The following is a 15,035-nucleotide window of genomic DNA, read 5'->3' on the forward strand; positions in this document are numbered from 1 at the left end:
ATGACTTTCTAGAGTGAATGATCGAACATGAAAGGTTTTGTTTAAAGAAAAAATAGCCTATGTTTTCTGTTTGAAAAATTGAATAAGACTTAGATACCTTAATGTTAGCATAGCCGACATTAAATATGACTTAGATACCTTATTTTTAGTATAAAAAATAATAAAACTGCAGAGTCCTAAAATTAATAAATTTATTATCATTTTCTTATGCTATGGCAAAAGCAAGTAACCAAATAGGTCACTTTTTCAATTTGGAACCACAAGCCTCACAAAGCAACAATGCATTATAGTAATATCCTGATAGCTCCAACCCCAAAAAATGATACCAAAATAGAAAAAAACATAGTTAAATATCATGCTCACGTAAAGGTTTTCCTTAATTACTTAATTACTTAATTCCTTAATTACTAAACAAACAGTTATCATCAATATTATTTATATTTCTGATTTTCACTTTAAAAATTATAATGTACCAATGCTTAGGTTATGAAGATATGACAAGAAGAACAAGGCCAGAAGCTAAATAAAATAGTACTAAAACCATGTTTCTGCTGCGCTAATAACATATTATTAGTAGGCCTACCAATTTTATTATCAAATGTGTTCCCGCAAGTTAACAGATAATCATTTGTGAAGTTATTTAATGATCTAAAAGGTTGTTGGAGAAAATTTAAAGGATTTTCACCGTAAAAGTTAAAAAATCGGAAAATAAGAATTGTAAATTTCGTCATTATTGAAACAAATGTGGGCAATCTTTATGTTTCAAAGTTTAATGCCGCCTTTTATACTTGATTGGAAGATTGAAATGTGGTTTTGACTCTCTGGTGACATTTTGAGGCTGTTTTTGTGAATTACCCCTCCCCCTTAGTTTACACATTTATGCTAAATATTATGGACAAACTTTTTAGTTGCAAATTTGGTTTCTGTGAGCTACAAAATTTTGTTGGTAAGAATTAGGATGGATGGAAAAATCCCCCCACGAAAAATTCCTCCATAGAAAGTTCCCCAGGAGTAAAATTCCCCCCTCCTCTTCTGAAAAATACCCCCAAACAATTCCATCCTCGCTGCGAATTCCCCCTAGAAAATTTCGGAAGTAGTAAGGTTGAAGCCAGTAGAGTAAAAAAAGCGGGAAAAAAACAGATAGTTCTCCTATTTCAATGGTTCTTACCCATGTTACTAAGTTCACAGATACAACTCATACTTTGCCTTATATAAACCCCCCCCCCGTTTGTGAGAGACTTTGTATGTTCCTGCAGTTTTTAGTGTGTGGACTTGGTTTGGATTTCAAAGATATTTGTGTCATTTTTCTTTTGTAAATCCAAGCACAAATCCTGCTATTCTGAAATTTTTATCTTAACTAAATCTTTAGGAATGTCAAGAGATCATGGATTCTGGTGCAGATTTTCTTCATTTAGATGTTATGGACGGACACTTTGTGCCGAACCTAACGTTTGGACATCCAGTTGTGAAATGTCTTAGAACAAAAATACCTGACGCCATGTTTGAAGCCCATATGATGGTGTCTCATCCAGAGAAGGTAAAGTGATCTAACCATTTTGAATATTAAAATAGCAATCACAGTCTAAATTACCCTCACCTTGCCTAAGATCTGCACATCAAAGAGTATGGGAATATTATATGAGGGGAAGTTGGTGGTACTGAAATGCATCAATTTTTGCTAATTTTTATTTTTTCTTGAGCTTGAAGTGCCTTCCAGTGATATAATTTTAGCTCTATATCTATTCCTGTAAGTTTCATTTAATCTCAAAGATCTGTAAGTTTACCCTTAATGGGTTTTGGAGCATATCCCAAACCGACATTTCTAGACATAGTAAATCTTTGGAATGGTTAATCGCTATAAATTGCTGTAGACTTTTCTGGCAGTAAAATGTAGGATGGGTAACGGAGCCTAAATTGTGTCAGCAATACCATTTTAAAGTCAACTACTTTGCATAACCTCCCTACATTTTTCCAAGTAAAGCTGGGCCTTCCTTGTACAGACTCAAATTTTGGTTAAAAAAAAATTCTTGAAACCGAAAGAATTCTGTTCAGTCATTACCATACTTATAGAATAAGTTTCTTTTTTAATACTATGAAAATGCAGATTAGTAATCTCAATTGTCCTTCTCCGTGACATTTTCGTATTTTTTTTAGTGAAGTCACCAAATACTGCTAAAAAAAAATGGAGCTTCTATTTTACATTTATTAGTTTTTTTCTAATTAAAAAAAAAATAACTTAATAGCGTGAGAAAAATTACATTTGTATTCTTTGACTCTGAACTCTCAAGGTTAACAAATAAACATTCAAATGGGGATGAGTCCATTTATTAGACAGTGAAAACAGATACAAAAGTCTGGATATTTTGGCGACATATACTGCGGTCGTCATCAGAAGAAACACTAAAGTATTAAAATTAAAACTAACGTATTTATAAAGAAAAAAATGTTATTTGTAGATATTTATAAATATTTCAGTTTTAATTTTAATACTTTAGTGTTTCTGCTGATGACGATCGCTGTATCTGTGGTCGAAATACCCAGACTTTTGTATCTGGTTTCACTGCCTTATAGATGGACTTATTCCACTTTGAACGTTTATTTTCTTACCATAGAAAGGCAGTTTGGTCTTTGAAAAAAAACTTAATTGAAGGTATTATGTCAAAAATTTTCAAGGTTATTTTTTATCCTAAATTTTGAACGTCATTTCTGCTCTAAAATATTGGTATATTTCTAGTGTAATTTATTAGAAGAAAAAGCGGATATTGTTTATCGTTTAGAAATAAATCGTTTCCGATTCTAGCGTCCTTTCTGAAAAATTTATGAATTATTACAAATTTTCTGAGATTAAATTCTTTCAGAAACCTTTCTATTTTTCTCAATTTTTTTCTTTTTCGCATAAAGTTAGTAACATTTAATTAAATGCTATACTGCTTTGGAAACCACTCATTGGTCTGTACATAACATTGAACCAAATGACAAATATGCTACTATGCAGAAATAAGAGATCTGTGAACATATCAGACAGTTCATGGTAGCGTGGTAAGGTAAGGAGCGACCTGGCTCAATAGTAACCGAAACTCTAATAAACGGAATTTTGACACCCATAGATGCATCAAAAGAGTTGGTTTTTTATGCTGATTTCAAATATATAAGTTTCATCAAGTTTAGTCCTACCCACCAAAAGTTACGAGCCTGAGAAAATTTGGTTTCTTTTCGAAAAAAAAGGAGAAACAACTCCCAAAAGTCATAGAATCTTAATGAAAATCACACCATCAGATTTAACGTATCAGAGAACCCTACTGTAGAGTTGTCATGTTCATATCTGCAAAAATGTAGAATTTCGCATCTTTTGCCAGAAGAAAGATCACGGATGCGTGTTTATTTATGTACTTTTTTTTTCAGGGGGGATCGCATCGGCCGAGTGGTCCTAGAATGTCGCGTGATGGCTCATTCGGACGGAAATCACAAGTTCTAGTGCACTTTTTAAGTGACCAAAAAAATTGGAGGGCAACTAGGCCCCCTCCCACGCTCATTTTTTCCCAAAGTCACTGGCTCAAAATTTTGAGATAGCCATTTTGTTAAGCATATGTCTTTGAGGATGGCTTAATCCCCAAAGTCCCCGGGGGAAGGGCTAAAAGTTATGAACTTCGTCCATTTTTCACATATAGTATTGGTTATTGGGGAGTATACAGACGTTTTCAAGGAGGATTTTTTTCTGGTGGCGGGGGGGCGGGGGGAAGGAATTACGTGGTAGGACCTTTCCATGGTGAAATTTTTCATGGGGGAAGGGATATTTTCCATAAAGGGGGCACCGGATTTCCCAGCATTATTTAAAAAACAGTAAGAAATCGATAAAAAAACAAGTTTTTCTACTGAAAGTATGGAGCAATATTAAATCTTAAAACGAACAGAAATTATTGCGTATATGAGGGGATTATCCCCCTCGTCAATACATTGCTCTTTATGCTAAAGCTTTTGTAGCACTTTCAAAAGAACTATTTATTCTAATTAAACGACCTTTGTGATTGAGGTATCATTCTTAAAGAATTGGAGAAAAATTTAAACTTTAGCATAAAGAGCGACGAGGGGTGAACCCCCTCATCCGTAATAATTTCTGTTAGTTTTAAGTTTTAACGTTGCTCCCTACTTTCAGTTAAAAAAACTTGTTTTTTTTTAAATCTAATATTACTATAAGCGTTTAAATTCCTCCTGAATCTTCTGGTCTGGGCATGGAGCTCAGAAGTAACAAATAAGTTACTTTCTATTAACCCTTCCAGTGGCTTTAAAGTCATTGGCCTTTTTATTGCTGTTACAGAAAGGAAGCAAAACTTTTGGAATCTTGTTGATCCCGAATCATGTTTTTTTTCATGTTTTTCTTAAGCTTTATTGTTTTTGTTTTTTTTTGTATGTATTTTTAGTTTTGAGTTATATCCATCCCATGCAAGTTGACCTTATTTACCTTTGTACTGTATTGCTGTTAATTTTTTTATTGGGATTTGTTTTTCCATTCTTTCGTTAAACTTTATCAAAAGTGGTTATGCAGTTGTCTTATTAATATATTATCTGGGCATTAATATATGACTATATCAGCATCTTCGAATACTAGAAGATATTATTCGTGCTTACCGGGCATAATTAACAATGCAAAAATCCAGCTTAAAACTGGACTTTGGCTTGGGGCGAAGGGGGATATTCAGTCAAGCTATTTTGGCTAGGTTTGACTCTGGGAAAGATCTCTCTTAGTTTTCTTAGCCACTAAGAAACCAAAAATTAAACATTTGTATGTGTATTTTTAGTGAAGAGGGTTGTCCTCCTATACCACAAATAATACCTTATTCATATTTCATTATTTTAAGTGGGTTCAACCAATGGCTGATGCTGGCGTAAATCGGTATACATTCCATTTAGAGGCCACAAATGACATTGAAGCACTGGTAAGGAAAATCCAAGAGGCTGGTATGAAGGTATGATGTCTTTGTATATAGCGTTCTGAATAACTGGTATATTGATATACCTAGCTTTAGCTGCCGTTACATATGTTGGATATATGGGTAGTTCTCGGACATTAGTAAAACGGGCACTTGGATTGGGAAGATGACACCATCTATTTTTTCTCTATAGGAAAAACTTTGGTTAGCGTATTTTGTCCCATTTTTTGTGTTCATTTGTTCTGAGCTCTCACTGCTGAATTTTGTGACAACTGAGAAAAAGGTATATCTCCAGAAACAGCAGTGGAGCTTAAACATTAATACGTAAGAAATTAGGTTATGTTGTCTTATCGATTCTGTTAATAAAAATAGTACTTTTTTTAGATAACTCCTAAAACGGCTGAAGAACTTAGGCTTATGTGAGCTTTTTCGACGTAACCAACTGTAGAGTTCTCTAGTTCAAGTGTTTAATATATGCTTCTTTATTTATTATGTTGCTTATATTATATTTATTTTGTAGGTACTTGGGTCACAATAGATGCTTAATGCTTGATGCTTTTTCTTTTCTGATGCTTGCTTGTTTAATGCTTACCATTTAATGCTTGATGGAATATTCTACATCAACAATCAATATTTTGGCTATATGTATTCAGCAATATTTGGCAATATATTGGCTATAGGTATTGGTTAGTGTACAAATCATGTTCAATGTTTAAATACGGCAAGATTTAAGTAATCTGTGGCTTTAATGAGTACACTCAGTAGTAGGGGGTTTACGTAAGTCCCCCCTGCTCGCACAATTTTGATAAAAATAAGACGGTGGAAGTTTAAAATTCTGAATTTGTAGTCTTCATTCGTTATTTTGGTTAATTGGTTTATTTAGCTCCGATCAGGCAATGTTTGACTATCTATTAGCAATATAGGTTCCACTGAAACTTGAACCTGGATTACAGCATTAAGCGTCCAAAGTGCTAACCATTAAATCATTCAACTTCATGGAAAACGAAACTAAAAATTAATTTTAATTTATATTTATCTGTAAATAGACAGGACAAAAAATGGCTTCTTAAGTGATTTTCACACAACATGCATAATTTTCTTTGCTAAGATGTTAAGTTACCTTAAGTTGGCATGACCTTTCACCATGAAACAAATTGTTTCAACCTTGGTTAATATTAAAATCCATAAAAGCATCATAATCGTTGTCTAAAGTCACTACTATCATCTTAGGCAAAGTAATCAAAAATTTAAAATGTGAAACTGAGACGAAGATTCATGCTTTGATCAAGTGTGAAAGGTCTTCTAGGAAAGGTTCAATAACTTATTTTTGAAATCTTTTAATAGTATACATAAATTCTATTTTGTTGCTGCTGTGTTGACTTTCGCGTTTTGCAATATAAACTTACGTATCGTAAATTTAAATGCAGAGTTCGAATCTATTCTGGAATTTCTTACCCTGTGGCCAAACTTTTACTCCGTGAGATTGCATAAGGTAAAGTAAAGTTCTTAGTTATTCTTGTATGATAGGTTCAGCGGTGTTGTATTTTTCTTTTTTACAATAGCACCAGTAGGTTTTTGTTTTGTCGCCTCATTGCCACTGACTATTTTCATTATTAGATCAAAGCTGAAAAAAGGCTTCTAGATCAAAGCTGAAGCTGAATTTCCTCTTGGAGGGTCAAGAACTGATTATTTCCCTTAGGAGGGTTGTGGAGGCAAAGGAAACCTGATGCTTACAGAGGAGGAGTGAGTTCTTCACCTAACTCTATTATTTTAAAATATGGTTATACAGCATTAATGCTCATCTTTTTCTATATTTGCATATAATTTGGTAGTAACATTGCAGTTTTCCCTTCTTCTTAACCCAACGCAATCATAACAAAAGGCTTATTTCATTATATTCAGCAAATAATATATTTATTAGATTTTCGGAGTCGCTTCCTGCTCAACTACAACTCCTCTCCGACTACCCTGCTAATGCCTAGAAATAGCCCGAGGCAATACACAAAAGTTCACTGATTTTTTGTTTATCTTATTATTTTTTTTTACTTATTTCCTATCAACACTTTGTTCATAATGCCAAATAATGCAATTTGAAAAAAAGAAAACCCACAAAATTCGCTAAGTTTTGCATATAGCCTTGGGATACATTTAAGGATTAGTGGGGGAGGGCTAAATGAGACCGGAAGTAACTCTTAAAATTCAATAAATGAACAAATTAAATGTAAGGAGGTAACAATTTAGTTATTATAGTGTTTAGTTCAGAATAGGGGATAAAATATAGTGCAACTAGTTTGGTTGTAATTTTTGTTTTGACAAATTCTCACCTTGCGAAAGCAACTCCTGGTTGTATGCCTAACCAATTGCTAATTAGCTATTGGTTGATTAGCCAATGTATTTCTAATTACTACAGTGTTTAAATATCACGGTTGCAGCAATAGCTGAACCTAATAAAGAACGAGCCAAAACCCAAAGTCCCCAAAAGTTTAAAACGCGCTTTGAAGCGACTGTCTGATGTGGAAAATTTTCCCTTTAAAGGTGCTTCAGGAATTGCCGATATATGTCATCTAAAGTTTTCGTTTTAATATTTTAGACATAGATGTTGTATTCTTCCTTGAAACACTACTCGGAGGGGGGGGGGGGAGGCTGAAACCCTACGAAAAAAGCTCTAGAAAGTTCCACATAGTTCCGGCAAGATTGTCGATGTCCGAGAGATGGCCCTCACTTTCTAAAAAGGAAGAAAAACACGAACACAAAGTGTATAAATGGTTGCACTGAATAAAATTCAGCAGGAATTTGTCGACAGTAGGCAATAGCCTTTATGAAATATTTTATTGCACAGATAGGAGGAAAAATGGGGATGCTCCAGAAAAAAAAACACTGTTCTTGCGAAAAGAATAGTCTACATTAAATCAAAAACCTTGAAGAATTCTAAGAATTCTATATTTTAGAAGAATTCTAAAATATAATAAAATACTGCAGAAAAAAATATCAATGTTATTTACTGTTGTAGAAAAGGTAGCGAAAGATGATGGTAATAAAAATCCACCTATCTCTCATTCCTTGGATGACGAAACATTATGTTTACTTCATTAGGAAAAAAGAACCTAGCACTTGTGAACGAAATGGCCAAAATGAAATTAGAAAATTTAAACAGATATAGAATCTGGTTTACCACACAAAAATTCATCGAGAAGTGCAGTTACGAAGCCTAAAACAAGTTTTTTTCCGTATCTGCTAACTACATTCTGGGGAACGCTGGTACTGGTCATTGATTTAGTGACTTGTATACTAAATAGAACACTGATTTAGTGCTTTGTACACTCGTTTTATTACACTGTCTAATCGAGCCTCTAGGATAATAATTTTGAATACTTTCATGAAAATTTTTCTTAAATGAGAAATAACAGGCTCATATATAGATTCTTTTTACCAGGTCGGGATTGGTATAAAGCCGAACACACCAGTTGATGATATGGTACAATATGTCGATCTTTGTGACCTTGTGCTTATAATGACAGTGGAGCCAGGTTTCGGCGGACAAAAGTTTATGCAGAACATGATGCCCAAAATAAAATACCTTCGCAGCCAATTTCCCAATGTAGACATTGAAGTAGACGGTGGAGTTTCTCATGTAAATATTGGCTGCTGCGCTGAAGTAAGTTTCTTTTGATTCTGTGAATTATTATCATCTTCTGGCTCTGTCATATATTTGAATAAGGTGATCACTTGAGACGACAATATTTGCCGCTAATATTATATTCAATAAGACAATAAAGTGGAATGTTGATTCTAACAGAAAACAATCTGCCATCTAACATTGCTATTCAGTACTAAATTTAGTGGATTAGTTAAAGATACTGAGAAAATGATAGAATCCAACTTAAAAAAGGAAAACTCAGTCAACACAAGCTTTGGCAGTATTTACCCTTAATTGTTGCAAACTAGACAGTTAGCGTGATGTCTCTTTTTCTAAATCCCCGCTCCAAAAACTTGACCTCGAACTTGAGTGGACCTAAGAGCAATTCAAAAAACTCCCGATAACTAAGGTTAGCTTGTGGATGCTTAAATTCGTAATCCAATTTACTTTTATATCCCTTGTTTAACTTCTATTCATTATTTTCTGCAGCAAAGTCGTTGTAATTGACCCTAGGCGGGACCAGTCTTGCTGTATATCTATCAGTAAACTGTATCTCACTAGATAGAAAAGTGGACACAGCGCATTTAGGGAAACAGAGAAACATCTATCTCAGGAGTCAAGTAAAGATGGAGAAAACGGATTAATTCAATCAAAGAACACGCTCTGTTAAAGTGGTTAGGATTAAAATCTAACTTTACCAAAAAAAAACGCAAATAATGTCATTTGAATTACCACAGCTGAGATAGGAATCAAAACTTATAGTTCCTACATCAGTCAAGATTTTGCAACAGTTCCTGAAGTGTTCTAAAACAGTTTGATTTCTTATAGTGAAGATTATACTTTTATATTTTTTTTAACATTGAAAATCTTTTCACATTGAAAGGCTGATTTTTCAATAGTTTTTACTGAAAGTACTTCTTGGAGGAATCTTAATTCAGCAGTTCTATCTATCAGGGAAATGAGCCATCCAGTATTGTGTGCTTCCAAAATTTTAGGCTTTGTTACGGTATTAAATCCCGAAGTGGATCTACCCTGTGGTTTAAAGGGGGCCATGATTCTCGGAAGAAGGTAACACCAGTCTGTGCGGGAATAGTTTGCTCAATGGTAAAATGGACTAAGTGCCAAAAAAGGAGGAAGTATTTGCATGCGTAGTGCATCAACTTTCAACATTAGTATTCAAGGCTCTTGTATGGGACACGTGAATGGAAAAGAGGGGTCATAGTTTCTTTTTTTTCTTAAGCCTAGTGATTAAGGCCGTATCCAGGGGGTTACGGTGTTGGACCCGTCCCCCCAAATTTTTATCCGGTACGTACAAACGTAACAAAAATGCATACAAACAAATTTTTGATGTTCTCTTTAAAGTTTTTACTGTACCCCCACCCCTAACAAAAATCCTGGATGTGCCCTTGGTATGGGATATACCATTTTAAAACTGGATTTTAATCCTCTGTATGGTATAACTCAACCACGGAATTAAAAGACATCTCAAAATCTAATGTGAATATTATTTACGTGAAAGACTAAAAAGTAGACTTATCAACATCTTTCCGGAAATATTTTACAAGAATAATATAAACCATGTGTTTGATAAGTTATGATTCTAGGTGTCCTCACCTAATACATAGAGTACATGATTTTCTTATCATAGCAGTATTAAAAAGAGCAACATTTCAAGCTTAAGGCTAAGACCCTGGTTTGAAGTTTTTTGGGTGGACTTTTCCTTTTCTTGCAGTAAGGTGTTTGCTTATTAGTCTCACATAATTGTAACTTGAAGTAAGCTGTTCAATTTTTGTCCCTTTGACTACAGAATACTTAGATCTATGCTAGCATGTAGAATATAATTCGATTGAAACATAATTTGTAAATTGTACTCAAAGTGTTGTTTTGGCAAAAGTGATCTTTTTATCCCTGGCCCAATGTGATGCAAAGTAAAAAAAAGAGGGATAATTCATGAAGCGAATATTTTTATTTAGGTTTTTGTAGTTGTACTGAGTCATGGCAAAATATGCTAACTAAGATCTTGAGGCTCAAGTTAACTGCAGATTTGGATTTGGGAACTCCAGGTCTGTTTTCTTATAAATTGTGTTAATTGTTTTGAATAAGGCATAAGCGTGGTATATCTCATTCAGAACAGTTATCGTGATTTAGCATACTTGACACGAGTTTTTTAAAACGATTCAACTCTGAGTTGTTGTCTTTTTTTCCTCAAAGACAAGCATGAAGTTTTCTTATTTGTTTTCCATAGTCTGTTTTAATTCCCTTTAATTTTCAGGCTTTCTATCAATATTGTCAATTTGTTAAAATGGAAAACGGTAAAATACGATAAAGTATCAAAATATAAACTTGTCATAGTCAAATAAGACGAATAGGAATTCGTGTGAATTTTATTTCTTGGTGTTCACTGCCATATAGCATATTAGGTGAAAACAAGATTATTTTTTTACTACATCAGCCATGGCACCAGAGCGCCAAAACTACAGCGCTACATGCCATTAATCAAAATTAACCTTGATTTTCCCTTTAGAATTGTCTCTTTTGAACTAGGTTGTCAGGGATAACCTCTCCCGGGGGGGGGACATTCCAATTGGAGGTACAGTGTTTTACGAAGATATTCTTCAAGTGCTCATTGCAAGGTGTCTTATCTTGTAGGTAACGTGGCCGCATCCAGTTTCTGTGTGTTTGGCGTAGTGCCTTGGCGGACGGCGGTAGTAGTTGAGGGTGGCTTGTCGATGGAAGGACGGTGAATTTCATTGTTGAAAACAGCAATTGACGCGACATCAACCCTTTCACTTAGAAACTGTAGTGACATATAATAGGTGGTGTAGCTCATCCTTGAGGCCATATTCTGGGTCTTCTGGAGCTAGTAGCTTTTTAGGAGCAAATACGTATATACGCAAATACAAAATGTCTTCTACCATATGGATGATGATTGGTACATTGTAATCTAAATCAGTTACATATCTTTTTCAGCAATTTTACCAATGTTTGTAGCATAGAGTTAGTCACTTTGGTATTTGGTCTGTTCAATTGAGGTTATTTTTTTTACAATTTCCTTATTTTCAGGCTGGAGCAAACGTGATTGTGGCTGGCACAGCAGTAACGGGCGCCAAGAACAAACCAGAAGCCATCAAAGGCCTGCGTGATGAATGGACCAAAGCTATATGACTAGAACCACACCCCAAGTTCCTTTTGTGCAATATGTTTAGGTGTAAGTGAAATAGTCATGCTGAGCATTCCTACTCAATTATCATTTTACCACCACTGCTATTGAACCTGTTCTGTTTAGTACTACCATGTGGGATTAGCGAGCCGAATTCGAAATTGCTTCTGCGCAGAAAATAAAAATGAAGTAAAATTTAAAAGAAACTTCTTTTTTTAGTTCTGATGCTGTGAGACAGGAAAAACTCGATGGGAAACTTTAAAACGCTTATTCTATATATTGTGATCTTTATAATTCGCTCTTTGGTTTATTCTTGTAAGCCCCTCTTTTCCTAGCAGTTGTCATTGGTCACATACCGTTAATAATTAATTTATGTCACTAAAGAGAAAGCAATAAAGATGTTAAACTTTTTTTTTAGATATTTCCCAATTTCTGAAACTAATGACGAAACAGAGGGACATCCGAACTAATCCTCTAGTAGCACTCAACTTCATGTCCTGTTCAATAAAATGTACTTTTTCACATTATTTTACTTTTTAGGAAGTTTTCAGGTCGGAAACTCACAAACGCCCTATGATTTTCCGTACGTGTGTGAATTTATGTGTGTAGTCAAAGTTCAATTTTTGCAACTTTTTTCGAAGGTAATTTAAGAGACTTAGTGCATTACAAAACTAAATGAAACCAACAGTTCCCAGTGTCAAAATACCCTTTTTACCTAGTCTTGAACAAAATTACTTACCTAAAATTTTTATTCCCTGTGTCCGAAATTTTTATTCAAAATTATTCACGCCATCCTTTGTCTCGTGACGTGAGGCTCGAGACGCTCAGAATATTCTGAATGAATCATTGCAATTATTGATGCGAGTGTATGCAAATTTTCATCAGATTTAATGGAAACCAGGCTTAAAACTGAATTTTCTGAAAATTAGCTGACCATTATTATTTCTAAATCCTAATGATTTTACTTAAAAAAAAAACTTTTCTTTTCGTTTATATTTCAGCATCTCGGCATGATATTCATGATTCTGCTCAAACAACTTAGAAACTTTTTCACTAGGTTTTAAACATAAGTGATGAATGTACTGGCATCCAAACCCTTTATTTAGAATGAGATTTTTAGTCTGAGTCAACCTACAATTCTAAATCTATTCAAATGAATGAGCAAATTTACTACCAGTAGTAGTAGTATGCACACATTGCCTTTTGGTTAGTTCTACATTCCACTCAATTTACCCTAACAGTTTCAACTTAATGTTCTATGCCGTTCCTGGGACATTGCTGATACGCCCTTTTGACAACCTGCATGCAAACAGTGTTTTTTAATTTAGTTAAACTTCCCCCTAAACATTCCCTGAAAGTTTCACCTTAATACCCTGAGCCTCAGAAGTAGCAAAAGTTGCAGCATGTACTTAGTGCCTTTTGGTTAGTCTTGGCTAAAAAGCCATGTGCTGATAAACCACGCTTTTCGATTATCCTTGTCTTAGTAAAGCTGTCAGTCGTATCAAAGTGTCCTCCATCTAAAGTGAATCTTGTTATTGTTCGTAATGAGCATTCTGGTGACATCGTTTACCGCATCAACGTAAGATCCGTCTAGTGACAATCGCATCCATATCCACTGCTTCCAATTAAAAAAAATTCTCTTTTTAGTGAGGCATTGGGTTTCAATTCAGGAATGAAGTCAATTGGCATATATAGACTCCTTGGCATATATATTAAAAAAAAAAAAAAAAAAAAAAAAAAAAAAAAAAGGACTGGTGCACGACGTCTAAGCTAAACATGACAGTCGAAGATTGAAGTGCAATAAGACGTGCGAGTGCATATGTCTCAAAGCTACGACTGCTGACGATCAATAGGCAATTTACAGAAATGCACCATCACATAAATTTATTTCGCCAATTGTAATGAAATTTTTGAGACCAAACATAAAGTTCAAATACTGATTTAGAAAGTCTTTGTGGAGGATTCGAAATTTGTTTTTCTTTTGTTCTGGAAATTGTTTTTAGATGTTTTTAGCTGCTCCAAATCTTTGGCCAATTTGTAAAGCTGAAATCTGGCAATAGTGGCATCCCACACGTGGTTGAATTGAAAAATTTATTTACAAATGCTATTAAAAGGTTACAATTTTTATGGAAAGTAAAGTATAGTAAAACACAGTTCTTTACCAATATTATTATTTTGATTAGTTTATTTCCTTTGCTATTAAACCAATTTAGTACAGAAAATTGATGATTGACAGTTTTGTTTGTTTTTTAATTTCGTTTCCACTGTACCATCTTATTCCATATAATCTTGGATTGTAATAAACTGTGTATTTATGATCAATTCTAGGACAACTTCCAATGGTTGTTTCTTTTCTTAAATATGGCTTCGTCGGCTTGATGCATTTATTTCACATTAAAAATCAAAAACATTTCAAAATGAAGCATTTCATTTTCATGTTGAAATGTGAAATGGATTACTTCCAGTTGCCAACTCTGACTTTATCGCTTGGGAATGCAATGAAACTTACCAGAAGAATTTAAAAGCTACCAGAAGGAGAGTAAAATAATGTTCCCATATTTATTTTCAGTTTTATATAGATATATTTAAAAATAAATAGATGTATTTGCATAGAGAATACAAAAAGTCTTTCTAATCAATTAATATATGCATAGCCACACTTTTTTCATTAAAAAATTACCCCCGCCTGATTATGTTTAGCATTCTATGGTAATCTTAGAGGAGGAAGGATCGAAAAACAACTAATTCTCATATTGCTTGATAAAGTTTCAATAAAATTTAAGATGAATACAAATCTAACATGTACTTTTATTTTATATGAAATACCAGAAAGGCAAAATAACACCAAACATGGAAAAGCCATATCTTCTTATAAACGAAGCATTTTCTGCATTGAGGAAGGTAATTTACTCTCCCGAATTCTGCTATGTAGAGCAGAAGTCGAACTGCTTTCTATTTACGTCTTCCTGTTGCTGATCTTTTTCAAATTTGTTGTGCTTTTTAGTATGTTTTTTTGTTTTCTTTTGTTCCATTCAAATTTGTTGTGTTTTTTAGTATGTTTTCTTTTGGGATCATTTTATAGTTTAATGGAACTATATATTAATCGATGATATCCTCTTCCCTTTTGCTAAGTCATTCTTTTTATGTTTGCTGCTGTCTTTAAAGTGTTTTGACATTTTATATGTAGTTAAACGAATCTACATATCAATATATAGATATTCCTTTCCCTACTGCTTATTCACAGGTTAAATGTTATTCATTTTTAGGGATTGAAAACCTTGAGTCTTTATTAGTTTAATGCATTTATTCA

The 15,035-nt window shown here is 33.8% G+C and overlaps 1 protein-coding gene across 1 annotated transcript in view; it reads left to right on the top strand.

Annotated features, from left to right (window-relative positions):
• Rpe (ribulose-phosphate 3-epimerase) overlaps positions 1-14,786 on the top strand; it is a 15,227-nt gene extending 441 nt beyond the window's left edge. Inside the window, exons 2-5 of the mRNA XM_089101711.1 lie at positions 1,370-1,537; positions 4,857-4,964; positions 8,362-8,583; positions 11,629-14,786. Coding sequence (XP_088957837.1) covers positions 1,370-1,537; positions 4,857-4,964; positions 8,362-8,583; positions 11,629-11,730 — 600 coding nt within the window. The 3' untranslated portion in view covers positions 11,731-14,786. The remainder of the gene's footprint in view (positions 1-1,369; positions 1,538-4,856; positions 4,965-8,361; positions 8,584-11,628) is intronic.
• The last annotated feature ends 249 nt before the right edge of the window (positions 14,787-15,035 follow it).

The sequence above is a fragment of the Artemia sp. Qi Xiang Cuo genome, chromosome 15 (assembly GCF_049724085.1).
Source record: "Artemia sp. Qi Xiang Cuo chromosome 15, ASM4972408v1, whole genome shotgun sequence".
Lineage (NCBI taxonomy): Eukaryota > Metazoa > Arthropoda > Branchiopoda > Anostraca > Artemiidae > Artemia > Artemia sp. Qi Xiang Cuo.